This window comes from Megalops cyprinoides, chromosome 11, assembly GCF_013368585.1.
Source record: "Megalops cyprinoides isolate fMegCyp1 chromosome 11, fMegCyp1.pri, whole genome shotgun sequence".
NCBI classification, from domain to species: domain Eukaryota; kingdom Metazoa; phylum Chordata; class Actinopteri; order Elopiformes; family Megalopidae; genus Megalops; species Megalops cyprinoides.
The window spans coordinates 30,201,604-30,220,285 of NC_050593.1; the positions used below are offsets into that span (position 1 = coordinate 30,201,604).

Consider the following 18,682-nt stretch of genomic DNA (forward strand, 5'->3'; position numbering starts at 1 on the left):
GTAGAAGGGAAGAGGAGTGAAATATCAGTCAGCCTTTGCTGTATGATTGCATATAGAACCAATGTCCCTTATCCATTGTATACATTTTAAAACACGCCTTCAGCTTATGTTACTTTTTTTTTGCCCTCCGCTCTGCTGCCACCCCTGGGTTTGTGCTGGTGGTGCATTGCTGCTCACAAATTCAGCTGTGGGTTCAAGTGAAGTATGACATCATCAGTTTATAGCCGTGAGAGACACGTCCACATTTTATCAGCTCTTTCCTATGAGAGCGCAGTTCTTCTGCCTCGGTGCAGGTGTAGTACGGACAGTTTCAGTTGTGGAGTTTTGGTGAGTTTCGGGCTGTGCAGAGACCACGCGTATTCTCTCGTTCTGTCGTGCTCGAGCTCAGTCTCGATGACTCCGCAGCATGTTGCCACGGCTGGTCAGAGCCCGTCCTGCAGCCCGTGCCGTCAGTAGGTCCTCAGCTTGAACACCTTGGAGAGGGGCTCCGTAGCGCTGGAATATATGAGATAAGAGCCCTCCTTGGAGCTGAAGAACTCCCAGTCCTTGCACCCGATGGTTGGCAGCTGGTGGATGGGAACGAACCCCTCGTATCCCTGCCACCTGTCAGTGGAAAACTGGGTAGTTATTCAAAGTCGAAATAACTTTATTTTTCCTGCAGGTGAACGTCTTTTGTGGTGACGTGCAAAGTATGACAAGAGGAACCAAAGTGACAGATACTAAAGTAAAACAAGCATAAAATGTGTGACAAACCCATGTCCAATACAGACATTTTCAAATGTATACAAAAAATACAAAAAATAAATCAAATAAAATACAAGAAAAATCAACAAAAGATTTAGAGTTTAGTCAGATAGAATCAAATGGAGCAGAATTGTATATGACAGTTGATATAACAACTGTACTGAATAACTATAATAATAACATTGCTTCCAGTATGTTGTTATCTCTTTAGTTGTTTTTTTTACCAACAGAGATTGAAATCTCCACCTGGAAGGTAAAATATTATACAGTTAGAGCTCAGACAGAGTTACAATCATGTGAGCCTTTCCTGTGCTTGTTTCTCATTATTACTGGCTCATTTAATCCTAGAGAAAATATCAGCATTTTTGGCTGCACCTGGATATGAATACTGGTAGTCTAATTTTAAACATGCTCCTCTAGCCAAGAGCAATAAATAATTTCCATTTGATGTGTCATGACCCATACCTGTATATAACACTGTTTAAAGAGTAGGATGTTCCATCGTAGGAATTGGCTACCACCAGGAACTTTTCATCTCCTAGCGTGAAGAACTCCCAGTCAACTGCACTGATAAGGAAAAAAAACAGGAAGTATTGGCAGGGAAAACAGGTTTATTTCTAGTAATCAAGTCTGAAACCCCCCAGTAGGTTACCTGTAGGTCAGAATGTCCTGGAACCTGAGGAAAGTCCTTGTGGTCATGTTGAGTTCGTAGATGGTGGAGTTGAGGGTGTAGATGCTGGGGCCTTTTCTGTATAATTTCTGGCTGTTAGCCACTGCCAGGAAGATTCTGTTCCCGATCTGGAACATCTCCCAGTCAGTTGCCCCAAAGGTCTGTGTCGATCAAGAAAAACAGCTTGGAGCAGGCTGGTGGGGATCAATATGAATCTTTAAGCCTGTAAAGAGGTAGTGCTGGAAACATTGTCCTTAATATTCAGTGATGAAATTAAGTGATTCTTAACATTCATTTATTATTTAGATCATAATTTACACCGTAATAATTTACACCATACTATTTTAGTTACTACAAAACTTGTAATGTTGGGTAAGAGCTGGAAAAAATATAACATTAGCTTAGCATCATCATTCAAAATGAAGGAACATTGAGTCTACCAGATAATTACAGGTATTACAGGCATTAAACAAGGAGTAACACCCTCCATAATCGATACGTATAATTAACCCTCTCTGTGTGCATTATCCTTTCAGCCAGCTGAAATTCACGTGAAAAAGGCAGCAACTTTGGCGTCATTCACTTGAAACAGATCTGTGGAATTCCCCTCTGACAACCACAAGACGTCTTTTTTTCCACGGTTCTGCGGTTGTTGGATTGCCTAGTTTAGACTGTTGATATGTACACAGGATAAGCGATTAAACTTGTATTTCAGCTATTAATTATACATTTCACAGTGCCGATAGCAGATTTGTGTTGCCACATCCTTCTGTTTTTAGCCTCAACGGCGCTCCTTTCTCAGGAGTGACCTGTTCTTGGATGGCAGCCATCTCCTTTTTTTAACCATCAATTTAATTATCAATGCAGCTTTAGAGTGTAGTAAATCACTGAAATGAAAAGGCAGCCCTTTCGGGAAACAAGTTCCAAACTGCACCTATTTTAACATGCAAATTTCCCCCCTTACCTACCGGTGTAACCGGGTGTTTTGTGTTGTTATTTGTGTTGCCTTCACAGGTCCCACCATTAATTATTGGAATGGATATTTCAGTAATATTCAGATTGGGATATTAGGAAATTAGGCACCATTCTGTTTGGTCTTCTCGAATTTTACACACATTTTTAAGGAGCTGATAGGTGTCTTATAGGTGACATGAAGTGGCAATCCTTGCAGCTGTTGACGATGTAACCGAAGTACAGTAAATAAATCTTCAATGGGGAGTTTCCTAGAGAGAAGACCTCTCTAAAAGAGGAACAGATTTGTCAGGCAGAGGTGTGCTCCACTTGCATGAAAGGACACACTTTGACTAATGAAAACATTTTTTAATTACCCCTCATGCAGTTTTAGGGGAGAAGCCAATGACTGTGAGGGAACAACCTTGGCTGTAAAATTTTAATGGAGGAGTACAGTTTGGTCATGAATAAAGTGTGAGCTTCTTATATCAGCATCTCTATTTCATAAGGCTTCCAACAGGAACATAAACAAAACAAAACAACAAAGATAATGAATCACCTACTACATTTCATAAAGGCTTCTGTGCTTTCATGATGCACTTTTTGAGCAGACTGGTGTTCCTCAGGCAAACAGGAGAGAAGAATTTTCACTGTAATATTCAGATTCTGACAGCAACATTCTGAACTGCCATTCTCCATGGTAAGAAGCATAGATCACGCATCACGAGGTGAATGTGCCCTGCCATACATGTGGTGAAGATTATCACTCAGTTTATTTCTGGATCAACACTTTAAAACAGTGATGATCCCCATTATTCTGAAGCTTGTGAAACCATTTCCACTTAATTTACACAGTCAATACTCATGAAACGGAAGCAAATATCTCTATCCATATACTACTACAGCATACATGGAATACATCACTATTCCTAAGGTCATGCAGTAGTGCTAGTCAGTGGGTGAAGAAAGCAATTGGAAAACCTGTTGTTGTCAGTTGCCTAGGTTTGTCAGTGTGAGTAATTCATTAAGAATGTTCTGTTTTTGGTACTTCCTCTTTTGTTTTTCTCTGCTGTCCTTTATGCCTAATGTAATAGATGAGATGATGTAACAGCTGGACAGACATCTGAAATGGGCAATCATCAGCAGGCTTCAGTTGTGTTATGTGACTCACCACGATGGCCTGGAAGGGCTGAAACATTCCGCCCAGCCAGATGTAGATGATGGACTCGATCTGCGTGGATGCTCCGTTGAAGGTGTTGGCCACCACCAGGAAGTAGTAAGGCCCAGCAGTGAAGAACTCCCAGTCATAGGCCCCTGAGGTTTGGATGGTTTGGTTGACTTCGAAGACTCTGGTGCCTGGGTTCCACTTGTAGATCACGCTGTCGATATTGTGGTTGCTGTCCCCTGCGAAGAGAAGGCATTGGATTTAGAAGATAGTCACCAGCCCAGTGCCTTGCTGAGATTACGGATTTTCATGTTTGTGTTTTCACAGCATATTCATCATTTTTATTGCTAATTAGAGGGCCTAAGGGCAGCAGTGTAGCATAGTGTTAAGGTGTAGGGCTAGTAACCTAAAGGTTTCTGGTTCGATTCCCCACTGGGGCACTGTTGCTGTACCCTTGTGAAAGGTACTTAAAAATTGTAAAAATTGTAAGCTGTGAAAGTTGCTCTGGATAGGAGGGTCTGCTAAATGACAATAATATCATATAATGTAATGCCAATGTTAGTATACTGTTGTACAGGAGGTACTGCTGTAGGTATTACTGCCCCTAGTCAGCAGCCCTCCTATTCCAGCCTCCCTCAGTATCTGTTCCTCAGCCGCTATTCTCAGGCACCTGTCTGGACAGACCTGGGTCCTACTGGCTGAGTTGCTGCAAATGTGCAACATGCTTTCCCAGGGCTGTTCCATCCCATGAAAAAAAACCCTCCTTTATGATGACTGTGGGGCTTTGATCAATTCAAAACGGACACATGATCACATCGGTAATGTGTGCAAAGATCCACAAGGGTAACATATCAAAGGCAATCTCATTTTACCTCACACAAAACACAAACAGCACATGCTTTGTTTCTTGCACAAAGTAAGCAATTTTCTTATACAGGGTAACCTTCATAACCTACATTTTATGTATCATTTGTACAATTGTACGCCCTCTTAGCCATCCAGGTTAGCGCCTTGTTCAAGAGTACAACAGCCATACCCAACCTTGAAACTGAAGCCCAAGTAGTCCTTCTGTCACTTACAATATGCTGTGGGTTCTCCCAATTTAACAACTGCTTTCATTGTTGAGGATTTGATCACAGTCCACCCACAGCAACACGGCCAACACGGGGCTTCACCTGTGCACCTATACCTTGTCTGTGATTGGCCACCGCGAGGAAGGCCTCGCCCTGGATGTGGAAGGCCTCCCAGTCCCGCGCGCTGTGCGTCTCCAGCGTCTGATAGCGCAGGAACTTCAGCTTCCTGTCGCTCCACTTGTAGATAACGGAGAGCTCCTGGGCCCCCTCCCTCGCCCCTCTCGAATTGGCAACTGCCAAGAACATCTGATTCAAACAGAAAAAGGAATGATATAAAATTTAAACTCTCCTTTTCAAGTGCAACTTACAATATATGGTAAAACACAGGTCAATACAGTATTATAATTTGTATTACTATTACCAGTAGTTGTAGTAGTAGCATTATTCATAAGAAAAAGACAAAGACCAAGAGTAAGAATAAGAATAAGAATAGTGGCCAGAAAAACTTCAAAAACAAATTCCTTCAGTCCAGAGCATAAAATAATGGGGAGAGCAACGTTTGTTTTCAGTGTTTCCATTTTCTTGTTTCTCAAAGTCAGGGGTCAGTGACTGGCTAGTTTAAGGTCTCAATGATGTTAGAAAATACAATATTCTTGTTGTACCTGTTGAGGTTCACCTGAATAATACAAGAAAGGTACGTTTCTGCCTGGTATCTTTTTTCCTAGCTGTATTGTCAAAGAAACAAAAATGACCATGCACAGGTTATGGTTCTACTCTTTATACATTGTACGAAGTATTGTATTATATTACATACACATTTTAAAAATAAGGAAGGTAATTACAATAAACTGTGACTATTAAAAGAAACTGGAATGACCTCTAAATGTGTTCAGCGTTATTATGATTTTTAACTGTCGTCGGAAGCAACCTGCTTGGGAAAAGGGAAGGTATGAGTCATAAAGTATGCATATTTAACATGAGGCAAAATTCATTTCTGCAATTATGCATGTGAGATTTATGACATGAGCAAATCTTTATCAGATCCCGGCCCCATCCTCCCCGGGGCTCCACATCAAAGGATTCTCCTCCCTGTTTCCTGTGAACAGCTGTGAAGGTCATCCATTGAAAACCTTCTCAGTGCAGCGCCTTTGTTCTGGCCGCAACGCCACTCCCACGATGTCAAGGGAGGGACCGCTTAATAACAATAAAGTTTTTTGAACTGAATTTAATTATGTCAACTCGCTGCGGTCGCACACGTACGGGACAGAGGAGGCACATGTTTTTCAGGTTTAGGTATAACCTGGGAACAGTTCTGTTTAGTGAAGTCAAATGCTGTGTAGGGGACCGAGGTGTAAGTGCGGTCATACACGTTGAAAAGTGTTAAAAGAGTTACTTCTCTAGAGCACAACCTTCAGTGAGTGACTTTGTGGTTCTGTCAATAATTGTGCTGCTCGATGATCAATGTGATGTCTCATGTCATATGTGTCGTAGTCAGGAAGCCATTTATGTAACTACAAAAAGGAACATATCTCTTCTCACATCATCACAAATAATTATTGTAATTGTAATGGAGTTTAACCAGTGAAAGGTACTGCATGTACAGTGGCAGTGTAGCATAGAGGTAAGGACCAGGGCTTGTAACCGAAAGGCTGCTGGTTTGATTCCCCGCTGGTACACTACTGCTGTACCCTTAGGCACAGTACCCTAGAATTGCCTCAGTGAATATGCAGCTATATAAAAGGAATAACACGTAAAAACTGGAACCCATGCAAGTCACTCTGGATAAGAGTGTCTGCAAAATGACCATAATGTAACGCAGTGTAATGTAATACAGTACTCATTAGTGTCTAACCTTGTTGCCCACAGTGAAGTACTTCAAGGCTAGTGCCTCAAAGGTGCTGATGTTCTGGTATGGCTCAAACTTCCCGTCAGTCCATTTGTAAATCCCAGAGCCGGGCTTGGACTCCCGGTTGGCCGTGGCAGCAAAAAGCCCCACTGAGGGGATGCGGAAGACCTCGATGTCGAAGGTTTCAGAGTTAGTGTAGAGGTCTTGGTAATCTTCCACATAATCCAGCCTCTCTTTCTCTGTGGACAAAGCATTTGTTCGAGTGAAGCACTGGGATCATGGCAGTGTAACATAGTGGTAAGGAGCAGGACTCGTAACCATAAGGTTGCTGGTTCAGTTCCCCACAAGGGCACTGCTGCTGTACCTTTGGACACGGTACTTAACCCAGAATTGTCTCAGTAAATATCCAGCTTCATAAATGGATAAGAGTGTCTGCTAAATGCCAATAATGTAATGTAAATGGATAACATATAAAAACTGTAACCTATGTAAGTAGCTCTAGATAAGAGTATATGCAAAATGATGTAAAAGTTTTTTTAAAAGCATATTTCCTGTGGGTTAATACACACAGTAGATGTCTTCATGCAGTCAGTATTCATGATAACGATGAGAATCTGTGCAAGTGACACTAATAGAGCATGATGATGTATCAGATTTGATCATTTTTGACTAAACTAATAAGCTAATGATGGGAGAGGGGAGGCAAGTGAGGCTCAGGTACAGGCACACAGGTAAGAGCCGTGGGAACCAGGTGCAGATGAATCCACAGAGCTCACCTTGCAGCATAGGAAGCCAGGCCCCACCATCACACAGGAAGAGGCCCCTCTTCAGCGTGTCAAACCACAGCTGGCCCAGCTCACTCTTCCTGCAAGGTGGCTGTGTCCCCACGGTCACCCGCACGTCGGCTTCTGTGTCCGGGACAGAGAAGGGAGGGAGGAGTGAGAAGAAGGAATGGAGTCTGATGGTAAGACAACTATGGAGTGGTAAAGTGTGGGTTCAGTTGTATGAATAAGACTGCATTATTGTGCAGTATTTTTTTTTTCTGTTCATTTTAATAACATAAGGATTATCATAGGAGCACCTTCTTTTGGTAAAATTACATTACATTACATCAATTTAGCGGATGTAATGTAATGATCCAGAGCAACTTTCAGCAGAAAAGAACAGAAGTGTATCCATTCAAGTTGAATGAGCATCAGACCAGGCTAACCACACTGCCAACCCAGTGAGTGTGAACAGAACGCTATTCAAGCGCTACCACAGGTTAACTTGCGCAACCTGACTAGACAGCCTAGAACCTAAGGGAAGCCAAGTACACATGCTACCATACATCAGTCACTGGATCACATCAGTCACTAGATTAATTTGGTAAAATGACTTAATGTTTCTGCAATCCATTTTTTTTAATTAACAGACATTGTCCCCAGACTTTGTATTTGTAATGTGAGTAATTTTTTAAAGAAATGCAATGGAATGTCTCTTTAGAGAAGAAAAGGTCTTCTCTGCTTTTGATCTCTGCTTCAGGCAGTATAAATGATGGGCGGAGTCATTATTAGTGTCTTATCTTGATGGCCAGTAGCTGTACTTGGCTTAACTCCAAATTAAACCGACACCCTAAACAGTAAAACTGAACTGCCGTGCCAAGACTGCCAGCCCTGCCAAACCACAGCGAAGCATTCAGAGTGAATGATGTTTTCCTAATGTAAACCCAAAGGTAAATCATCATTGACATATTTCACACTTACTGGATGAGCAAAGTAAGCTGACTTTATTGAGTGTTTTGTTTTGCTTTGCTTCTTCTCATATCACAGAGCATAAAGTAATTAGTTTTAAATGTTAAATGAATGATAAATTAGGCACATTATGAATGCTAAGACTGCTGTTATACTCACCAGACAAGTATTTAACACATCATTACAACATATTACACAGCTTCCAGATATACAATTTTCAGTCTGACAGAAGGAAATCCATTTTTTCTTATACCTCATCAGCCTTTCACCAGGAAAACGACATAGAAAATAATGTTTTGGCCTTCTATCTAAAAACTTACTGAAGCTACGCTTTGGTGGAAAATACAGGCTTCTCAATCACAGCCGGTGACCCAGGTTACAGCCTGAATGTTGGGTCCCTGTCGTGCCCATCACAACAGTGTTTACAACTCAAAGACTTCCTGGAAAAAATGCATCTACAGTCCTGACCTCACCTCTCCTAACAGGAAAGACAATACTGCCTGTTTCAAAAAGTGAATCAATACTGGCTTTTTCAGAAAGTGAATCTCAGCACTGGCCCTTTCAACACCACTAAACAACAACCTGCCAGTTGCCATGGCTTTTCATCTGAGCTTTCAGTATAACAGAAGAACAGCTTTGAAATCAACATTTGAAATCAACAACTATTCAGCCCGACCGCCACCATGTTCCCTGGCCCTACTTCACCGTATGGATACATCAGGGCATCGTTTCCGGAGGGTTTGATGGGCAGATGCAGCAGGGACTGCGGGACGGAGAGCACGGCGAGACTCGGGTTCGTGGAGGGACACACTCGTGAGGTAGCGTCAGAACCGGGCAACAGAACCAGCTGTCGCATCAGCCCCTGTAACAGAGAACAATTAGCCAAAAAAGATCTTTAGCTGGTCCAAACATTTATAACTTTTATTCAATTTTACATTGTTTATTTGCGTAGCATAAAGTATTGTAGCTTACATTTGATAAATTACCCAATTTAAAGAGGTATATACAGCCCTACGGCAACATCTACAGAAGTCCAGTCAATGTTTCTTACTGAGAACAAGCCTTTCCACCGTCTTCGACTGCCGACGTACACCCTGGAGCCCTTTGTGTTGAAAGCAGCAGGGAAAGGCCTCTCGTGCACTCTGCATTTCAGAGAAAACGTCCTCACTTCAGAGTATTTACCCTGCAGCTTCCTTCATGCACCTGCACCATAACATCTCTATGTACTCACCAACATGTGACCAATCCCAGGGATAAAAAAAACTATGCAGTTTGTGTATTTCTACTTCTTAGCTACTGTATATAACACCAATTTTAGTGCTCTAGCTAATACTAATTTAACTCATGACTAATTATAAATGAAATACTGTACTCCCCAATGACATGTAGGTGGAACGGAACAGGGCTGATCTGAGATCATTACATTACATTATTGCCATTTTGTAGACGCTCTCATCCAGTGCAACTTACAGCTGTCACATGTTATCAATTTATACAGGTGGATATTTACTGAGGCAATTCTGGGTTAGGCATCTTTGTCAAGGGTACAGCAGCAGTGCCCCAGTGGGGAATCGAACCAGCACCCTTTCGGTTACAAGTCCTGCTCCTTACAACTATGCAACACTACTACCCGTATTATCTGTGTTATATAGAGCGTATTGGCTGCGTAACAGAGAGTCCAGACTTCTCGGGCCATCGCCGCAGTGACTCACAGGTCCAGGGGCACGCCACAGTCCACCGTGAGGGTGGCATAGTGCCCGCTCATGGCGAGCACCACAGTGTGCCAGCGGTTGTCTGCCAGCTGCACGCACTGGAAGGTGATCCGGTCCAGACCCCCGGGGCCCAGGAACAGGAAGTGAAGCTTCTCCTGGGAGAAGCGCAGGCCCATCAGCAGACGACCCGTGTCCTCCTGAACGAGCGCGAAGACGTACTCGTTCTTCTGGAGGAGAACAGAGGAAGAGGCAGGAGTCATTTTGGAGGCAAGACTCAAAAGTAAGGTTTTCCTAGGTCAAATCAGTTTTAGCTTTTAAAAGGTTTTTAATAAGTGAAGATTGATTTTGACTTGTTTATTTACTGGTGATGCTTTTGTTGTGTTTTTAGAATCACTATTGAATCATCACTACTTAGGGTAAATATTATTCATATGTATCAACATTACAGTTTCTTATGCATCTATTAATGAAGGCTAGGGAACTGGGAGAATTATATCAGGACTGACAGCAATGATTTCTGGGTAATTCCCTGTACTGTGTCCCATGAATGTTGTGTTCTGTGTGTGAGGTCATAATGGTGCCTGTTGCTGCTGTGCTGCTATTGGCTGCCGCTGGTCCAGCGTGCTTTCTGACATACCCCGCGGGCCACTCGGGACACCTTGAGTGTGACCACGATGGAGAACTCCTCCGGGAAGAAATCACAGTTGATGAAGATCTGTGAGGCGGGGAAGCTGAGAGCCCAGGGGGGGCCTGTCCATTGGAGGCCTCGAGCCCCCCCTTCCTGAACCATGCGCACCCCCATTAAGGCTGCCCCGCCCTCTGGAAGCACCAGAGACAGGAAGTCAAGTGGTAACAGATCTGTGGGAGTAGAGTGCCACAACAATTATATTATATTGTGACCAGATATTGAGCTTTGTGTAATTTACATTGAAAGTTCAATCTCTGCATTGTTGAAGATACTGTATACAGTACATGACCTGATTTGCTAGCTGGCTGTGAGCATTCCTGACCGGTCTAAAACAGAACATCTCTAGCTAGCATAGCAACACAGATAGCCCTGGAATTCCCTCATTATGAACAAGAACTTCCTAGACGAATGTAAAAGCATGGAAGGAAGACAGGAGCCAATTATCTGGTCATACTCAAGAATATAATTGGTACCAGAGCACAGTTAAAGACATACAAACCAGCGTCATTGGCTCTGTGTCTGTTGTGAAGAGGGACTCACTGAATTTCTTTCAGTATATAATCTTCAGAGGAAAATGTTACTAAACAGCTGGTCACAGAAGCGAAAGTGATCTCAGTTGGCCTTTCACCTGAAAGCTTATCAAAGGACAAATTAATGGCCTCTTTTGGCATCATGCGATATCATGTCTCAGCCATCTACAATGATTAGTTCTAGTTGGGAATGCTGTATCTGTTCTGAAAATGCAAATTGGCGCCTATATATAGCAGATGGGTGAAAGAGGAAGCGGGGATGGTATCTGTGGAGATACTCTTCCACTTCTTAGATTTTCATCAGAGATGGTGAAGAGATGCCAGGATGTGGTCATCTTCACTGCAGCTTTAATGTTTTATAAGTGGAAATTTCCCTAATAACACGTAAAAGCAGCTATTTGTGCCCGGAGGCTTTACACAGTATAACATGTCCTCGTTTATTTTGTAGAGATTGTCACGTGAACTCGTATTTCCACGGCTATCACATTTTTAACTGTGACAGATGACGTCAGTTTAATAATGAAATATAAACTTTAGAGGAGTGGACCAGAGGAATATAATGCAGGAATCTTTATTCTCCTCAGCACCTGCCTGTGAAAAATGATCTGTTCTGCAGAAGGGGGCTGGATGAGTGCATTTTGGCAGGAGAATCATCCAATAAGTGTGTGAGCTCTGCATTTTAGAGGGTGATACAACAGTAACGGACCTCTGTGACTAAAGCTGTTTCTAGCTAAAAATATTAAACTAGCAGGCTGTGATATGAAATAAATGAAGGTAGATACAGCTTTTAACAAGTAAAGATAAAACATATGCAACATCCCTCCAGCCTTACCTCTAACACCTGGGCATAAGTGCAGCCAGAGTTTTCTTATCTTTGATGGAGATGAACAATTGTCCAACTTGATCAAAAAAATTATTTAATAAAAATATTGTGAACATTTGTTTTAAATTCTGTTAATTCTGCCCTTTTCTGAATAGAACCTACAAAGCTTGATTCTGTAATTATGTTCAAGTTCCAACATGTACATTTTTATTTTATTTGTTTGTTTGATAGGAAGGAATGCAATTAAATACTGAAACTAGTCAAGGTTATTTTCTGACCCCAGATGTTTAAGAAGGGAAGAATAAACAGAAATGAGAGAAAAAAACTGGAAAATACTTCACATTTATCAAGCTCTGATGAGTTAATCAGTTCTTTAATATTAACATGACTACAGGTAAAAATCAAAGATAACTGCAAGTTTGATGATGTTCCAGCTAAAACTTCTCTTTGAAATTCAATGCAGATATTCAAGCCACTAAGCAGCGTTTACACACAGTCTGTTACAGAGAATAAAGAATTAGCCATTTCTTAAGGTGCAACAGAGCAGAGTCTTTGTACTTGGAGTTAGTATAACATGCTATTGGAATTAATTCAAATGTCTGCAGGAACCCTGTGTTCCTCAGCTCAGGGTGTTCTCCCCCCCCCCCCCCCCCCCCCACCCCCCTTTGTGTTAGAAAAAATTAATTTCTCCTTAAACATGTGCCTCAAAGTGTCAGAGTTGAAACTGAATGTCTCCTTAGTGTTTCAACAGTCAGATCTGTCTTGGCCATTGGGAGGAAATATAATACTCTTGGCTGTATTTATGTTTTGCGTTATTTTCAAAAGTGTCTGTTGCAAGTTACTGAGAGGATGCAATGAGGCGAGTTTGCTGTGTTTTTGTTCATAAACGAATGCTAGCCTGTAGGAATTTCTGTTTGTTTTGCCCAGTTTTGCTTCAGAGGAATCAAAGAGGGAAGTCGCGGGAGGGGTAAATTACTTAACAGATCAAGTTTCAAAGGTGGAAAAAAGGGTCGACGAAGCAAAGAAGGCTTGTTTTGGAAAGCAAAACCTTCATGTCAAAATACATCAGCAGTTTTTTTTGGAAGCCTGGAAAACGCTTTACAGTTTCAATCATTCGTCCTCAGTATGACACTAAGAATGAATGGAGAAATGTGTTTTAAAGTAAAATGCATCTTTTTATAAGACTTTGAAAGTTAAAATGCAGTGACATATTTCAGAGGGCTGTTGCTGCTACATTCTAAACTTAAGCAAAGTATTAAGCATATTCAGCATTAAGCATAAGTACAATTAAACTGGCATAACTGAGCCCTGCCCATTGGCAAAGGAGGCCACAGTGATTACACACAAGCACTCTGTAGGAAAAAGACTGACAATAGGCAAGGGTGTTCCATGCAGTCTTTTAACTGGTGGAACTTTGCCAAAAAAACAAAAGAGGCAAGCGTTCAGTTCAGTCTGAACTCACCTGAAAATGTCGGGTATTCTGAGGAACTTTACTTTACCCATGATGCCAGTTACTAAATCAGCACCTCACCTGTGTGTGTGTTTATCAAGATCCCTCTTCTCTGTGTTGACCTCTGCTGATGTTCTGCCGGTACACGCGCACCTGAACCTTTTAATCCAAAGAGTTTAAAATGCCATTATCTGGAAAGATTTGGGGGGGCTTTTCATCAATGAGAGTTTTAAGTGTATCATAGTGTCATTATACCTCAATTACCAAGGATTTAGATTCCAGCGCATGTACAATGAACAAACATTTATAGCTACCTGTAGCCACAAAATGAAGGATTTGATGTCCTGTGTGACATCTTAGAATTGGGAAAGCTGTCGCAATTTTCGTTTCTGCTCAGCTTAAAATGGACAGACAAATTACAGCTGCAGTTTTATAATTTATGGCTTTGTGCTTTTGGTGAAAGCCTGGAGGAATAATAAAGATTTTTGATTTGTTAACAGTTGGTACACACACTAATCTCAAAGAGAATCAAGTTTAACTCCATACCAGCTCTAACTGTTAACTGACAGGGATACAGTCATGGTCATCCACCGATGGTCATAGTAGGTGAAGAACATTAAAATATATTTATTAACTTGTCTTAGCAGGTAATGCAGAACTATTATATATTATTATTATTATTATTATTATTATGTTATGCTGTTGTGATCCTGATAGCATTAGTTTAGAAGACACTAACAGACATTCACAATGACTTTCTTGGATATCATAGCAAAATATGTTAGATGCATATAACTCAATGCAAGTGTATGCTCTGAAGGGCTGCTCAGAAGGCAAAGTATGTCATTATTTTGTGTATGTGGCCTCCAGGACTGCTGTGCATTGAGGATATGTCATTGTTCTTCCTTGCACGTGTATCTTGGCATCTAAATAGAGAGTGACAGGTGAGACACAAATCTGACGGTACTCTGTCACTGATAGGCATCATTACTGCAATGAATCTAGTTAACGTTATCAGTTCAGTCATGCATGGCCTGACAGATATCAGTCCCACCCACGCATCTTGAATTAAAGATCAAACATACGTTAACAACGCTCATGGGTATTCAAAAAGAGAAGAGTATTTCAGACAAATCTCCTGCTTGATGTCAGCTTCTCTACTATGTATGTTTGCATGTTTAAAGTCAGAAAAATTATCTCCTTATGTGCTCCCCTACAGATCTGAGCATCAGGTGCATCTAAATGCTAAAATATGACATGTGGTTAGCTGAACCAGTTTGAGCCTTGCTGATTCAGCCTGGTTCTCAGATAGCCTGAGATGAGTGAGATGTACAGTTGGCTGTGATTTTACATGGCTCCAATGAGACATCCGCAGACTCTTGTTACAATGGAGACATTTATCCCTAAAAGCAGTTTAAATATGATCTAACCTGATCTGTCTGCAGCCAGTATAAGAAGAAGCAGTGATGGAGCTCTTTTAAGGGCCCCATAATCAAAATCCACTTTTCACTTAACATTGAGCAATGAGTTTAACTGCCTGGTAAGTATTACACTTTTTGTTACGCAATTTTTAAATTTAATTTCAGCGACTGCTGAGCTCAAAATATTGTGTATGGAAAGAAAAAATGCTGACACATGGTTGAGTTGGCTAGATGAAATTAAAGACAAGCCGCTTTGCCATTAGGTTGAGATGCGTGACAACAAGCAGATTTTTTAGGACTGTTACAAAGAAGAGGGGAGCATGATGACCTCCCTCTGAACCTGACTGAAACACTTACAGGTTTAGACAGTTACCTGGACAGGACGCCTTGGTGCAGGGGTGAAGTAGTGAGCTCACTGTCCTCCATTACTACGGTTCTATGTGACTCGCACATTCTAATCCCTTTTTCTCTGCTAAAATGCCTCAGTCGTTTGCTTTGGAGGTTTGTGACGTGAGAGTCCAATGAAGCAAACATCAGGTTAAAAGCAGGGGCTGGCTTTCCAAAAAGGCATTCACACAATGCAAAAATCTCTGCAGGTTTCAGTCCATTAGGTCAATGCTGCAACCTTTCATTGTATCTCCGGCAATTAAGCACGGGGTCTGTAATCATTGCAACCTTGACTTGAGGTTGTTTCTTTTACAGTTTACATGTTAAGCACAAGTTGTAACTTGTTCCAAAAGTACTCCCCTTTTCTTCACTGTTATTTTTTTTCATTTTGCACCTGTGTGAGTTTCAGATGAATTAAGTCTGTGGTTGTAATTTTCATTTGTGTGTTTGCTGCTGAAGCGACACTCAGCTGATTAACTCAGCCTTATTTTTGGAGCTGAGCCTTTTTATCTCAGGTGAATCACAATGATACAGCATTCTGTATCTTACTGAGTTTCTCTGCTTGTGTTGACACAGAACCCATAAAGCAGAAAACGCATAATCTCCCCTGGTCAGCTGGAGAGATGTATACTCTTTAATGTCCCTGTAACTGCTTGAAGAAGAGAGAGTGATTCAGCTTTGGTGTAAGACTGAGCCCAGGTGCATCATTACAGGTATATTTATCAAAGATGGAATCATGCAAAAGGCTTGTAAAATCTGCTTCCTCTTTGACTAGACAGGTGTTTTAATGCATAAAAATAACAGTTACAACCAGTTCAACGTACCCCTTGGCAATGTATGCTCTTTGACTGGGTTAAGGGTGAAATTAAATCTGTAAAAGTAACAACACCTGATCCAGCATAATCCACTCCCAAATCCTATCCCTGGCATAATGATGACCACATAGACCGCTACTTCTGTTTTCTGCTTAGAGAGTGCTGTATTTTTATGTGTGAGTCAGAGAGGTAGCAAGCTGTATATCTGTCAGCCAGAAATTCATACCCCTATGAAAATAAAATGAGCTGGATTATACCGAGGAATATGTTCAAGAATATATAGAACTCAATTAAAATGTTTTAATGAAAAGAAATATATTGCAATATACCAAATTTTCAATAATTTACATATTTTCAATATATTGATTGAGCTACAATATATTCCCTACAATATGCATTATTTTTTCCTATGGATAGCCCTTTATATTTGGGTCACAGAGGCAGAGTGCTGTATATCTGAGTCAGAGATGCATACTGCTGTATGTTTGTGAATCTGAAACACAGAGTGCTGTATATTCGTGAGTCAGAGGCAGAGAGTGCTATGTATTAGTGAGTCAGAGATTCAGAGTGCTGTATATTCAGAGATGCACAGTGTCAGTGGGATCAGGGTCAGCTGCAGACCCCCTGTGTAAGTGAGAGTTGAGCGGCGCACCTGTGCATGGTCTCCATGGCGCGGTCCAGCCCCCGCCGATGCCAGAGAGAAGGAGCAGACAGACCGGCAGCAGCGTCGACATCAGGGCCCCCTCTCAAGCCGCTCCATTCACAGGAACCCCCACTGATCCGGAACTGTCCCGAACCTCGCCCTGTCCCTCATCTCCTCGGACACGCCCACACTCGGCTCCCCCCCGGCCCGTGGTCCTGATCCGGTCCCTCAGCAGCGGGAGAGCAGCAGAGTCCCCAGGGATGACAAGTGGATGTCAGAGGAACCAAAGACGAGCATCTCCCTCCGCCAGCGGAGCGTCCAGCACGAACAGGTCACAGTGCTGACACCAACCTGCACCCCTTGCCTGTTTGTTTTTAAGGCGTTCCCTGTCTGCTCACTCCTTTTTTAAAGCTCTGAACCCATGACAATGAACCGACCCACAAACCATTGATTTTGTCAGCCAGAATTCAGATTGCATTGCTGTTGTCCTTAGGATTGCTCTTTCTTACATGGTTTGGTTTGTCACGGGTGACATGGTGGCTGGTGACATGGTCCTTCAGCTCCCTCTCCCAAAATAAGTATCTGTGCCCCGGAGATCTCTGCTGATCCCTGTCCTGTGTTTGAGCACAAGAGCTCAGCGGCGCAACTTTACTCAGCAGTTACCTGGAGTCCGCACAGACATTTAAATGAGAATAAGTCAGCTGTGAAGAGGAGGGGCCGGAGCGGGGACGAGGGAGGGAGAGGGAGGGAGAGAGGGAGTGAAGGAAGAGAGCTGGGGGGGGAGGGAGGAGAGGTGAGTTCCACACAAGTTTGGTTTTTTTTTCATCTCTTGGTTACCCAGCCCTCTCTCAGATGTAAGAAACATGGGGAGGAATTTCCCACTACCTGAGAGCAGAGCCGTCCTGTGTGAACTCCCGGCTGACCTGAAGGGATTGCTCCCAATACATTTCAAACTTAAACAGAGACGAAATGTGCTCTCAGCCCACAGTTCAAAGCCTCTCCTACTTTCAGAGTGCTAATGCCCAAGGTAATTCCCAAAGTGGAAAAAAATAAAAAGGTAGCCATTTGATTCACTTGATGCAGTTTCAAGGTTTTTGAAGCTTTACTTCTGTTTTTTATCGTGGCAGTCTGTTCACAGACCCTTCAGCTTTTACCTTCACTGGTCTGTACATGAGGATTACCAGCTGAATTTTATTGGGGACATGCACACAGAATCAGGTGTCAAGATGATCACCAAGATCGTCAAGAGAAATACCTTTGAACCAAGTGTTTGGAAAGCTCCTGGGCTCCATGACCAGAGATACACATTGTCACTGTATTTATTTACCAGCCAGACGTCTTTATCCAGGACGACATGCTTTGTTTACATTTTACACACTCATTTATATAGGTTATTTGAGATAATTCAGGTTCATTTAGATGTATAAGCATAGTTGCAATGTCCACTGGGGATTGAACCTGCAACCTTGTGCAAGCCGAGCCCCTGTAAAAAGTGGATGACAGTTATCACGGCTTACCCTAACACACGATATGTCTCCATGTAGAAATCTACTGAATTATCACTGGAGAAATATAAAGAGGAGAATCTGCGGACCTACATGATCCTGAAGGACACCAGCTTAACAAGTGTGTTGATAAGGAGTGTTATCTGCATGAACTGTTTGTTATCGCTATTCATTGGCTCCCAGCGAACATTCCGCTAATGAAGTTGGTACATTGTCGCCCCATTGTTAGAATGTTTCGTGGTAGCTGGGAGTTAAACATGCCGTTCTGGTCCCACAGACGGAGTAATCACTCGCCGAGTGGAGCGGCGCAAAGGTGTAAAGACGGTAAAAGCTTGGCTGACAGCGGAGCAGGGGAACGGCTTTCATCATTTACAGTGGCATCGGCGGGCATAGGTGGATCTGGAGCTTGAGCCGCGCTAAGCTCAGTCATTAAAGGCAGAGTTTCCACTTCAAGTGCGGGAGTCAAAAGAGACAGCCAGAGCAGGGCTTAGGGGAAATCTCGCCCATTATGGCGGGATCAGCCATG

The 18,682-nt window shown here is 42.3% G+C and overlaps 1 protein-coding gene across 1 annotated transcript; it reads right to left on the bottom strand.

The window, feature by feature from the left end:
• Window positions 1-324: 324 nt before the first annotated feature.
• tspeara (thrombospondin-type laminin G domain and EAR repeats a) lies at window positions 325-16,742 on the bottom strand. The gene is made up of 12 exons (XM_036539995.1): window positions 16,661-16,742; window positions 10,532-10,752; window positions 9,895-10,121; window positions 9,234-9,324; window positions 8,888-9,044; window positions 7,226-7,357; window positions 6,456-6,688; window positions 4,720-4,909; window positions 3,537-3,769; window positions 1,397-1,575; window positions 1,210-1,311; window positions 325-603 (listed from the first exon to the last, which is right to left on the bottom strand). The coding sequence occupies exons 1-12, from the start codon at window positions 16,740-16,742 to the stop codon at window positions 450-452; spliced, it is 2,001 nt and encodes a 666-aa protein (XP_036395888.1). The 3' UTR covers window positions 325-449.
• Between the last annotated feature and the right edge of the window lie 1,940 nt (window positions 16,743-18,682).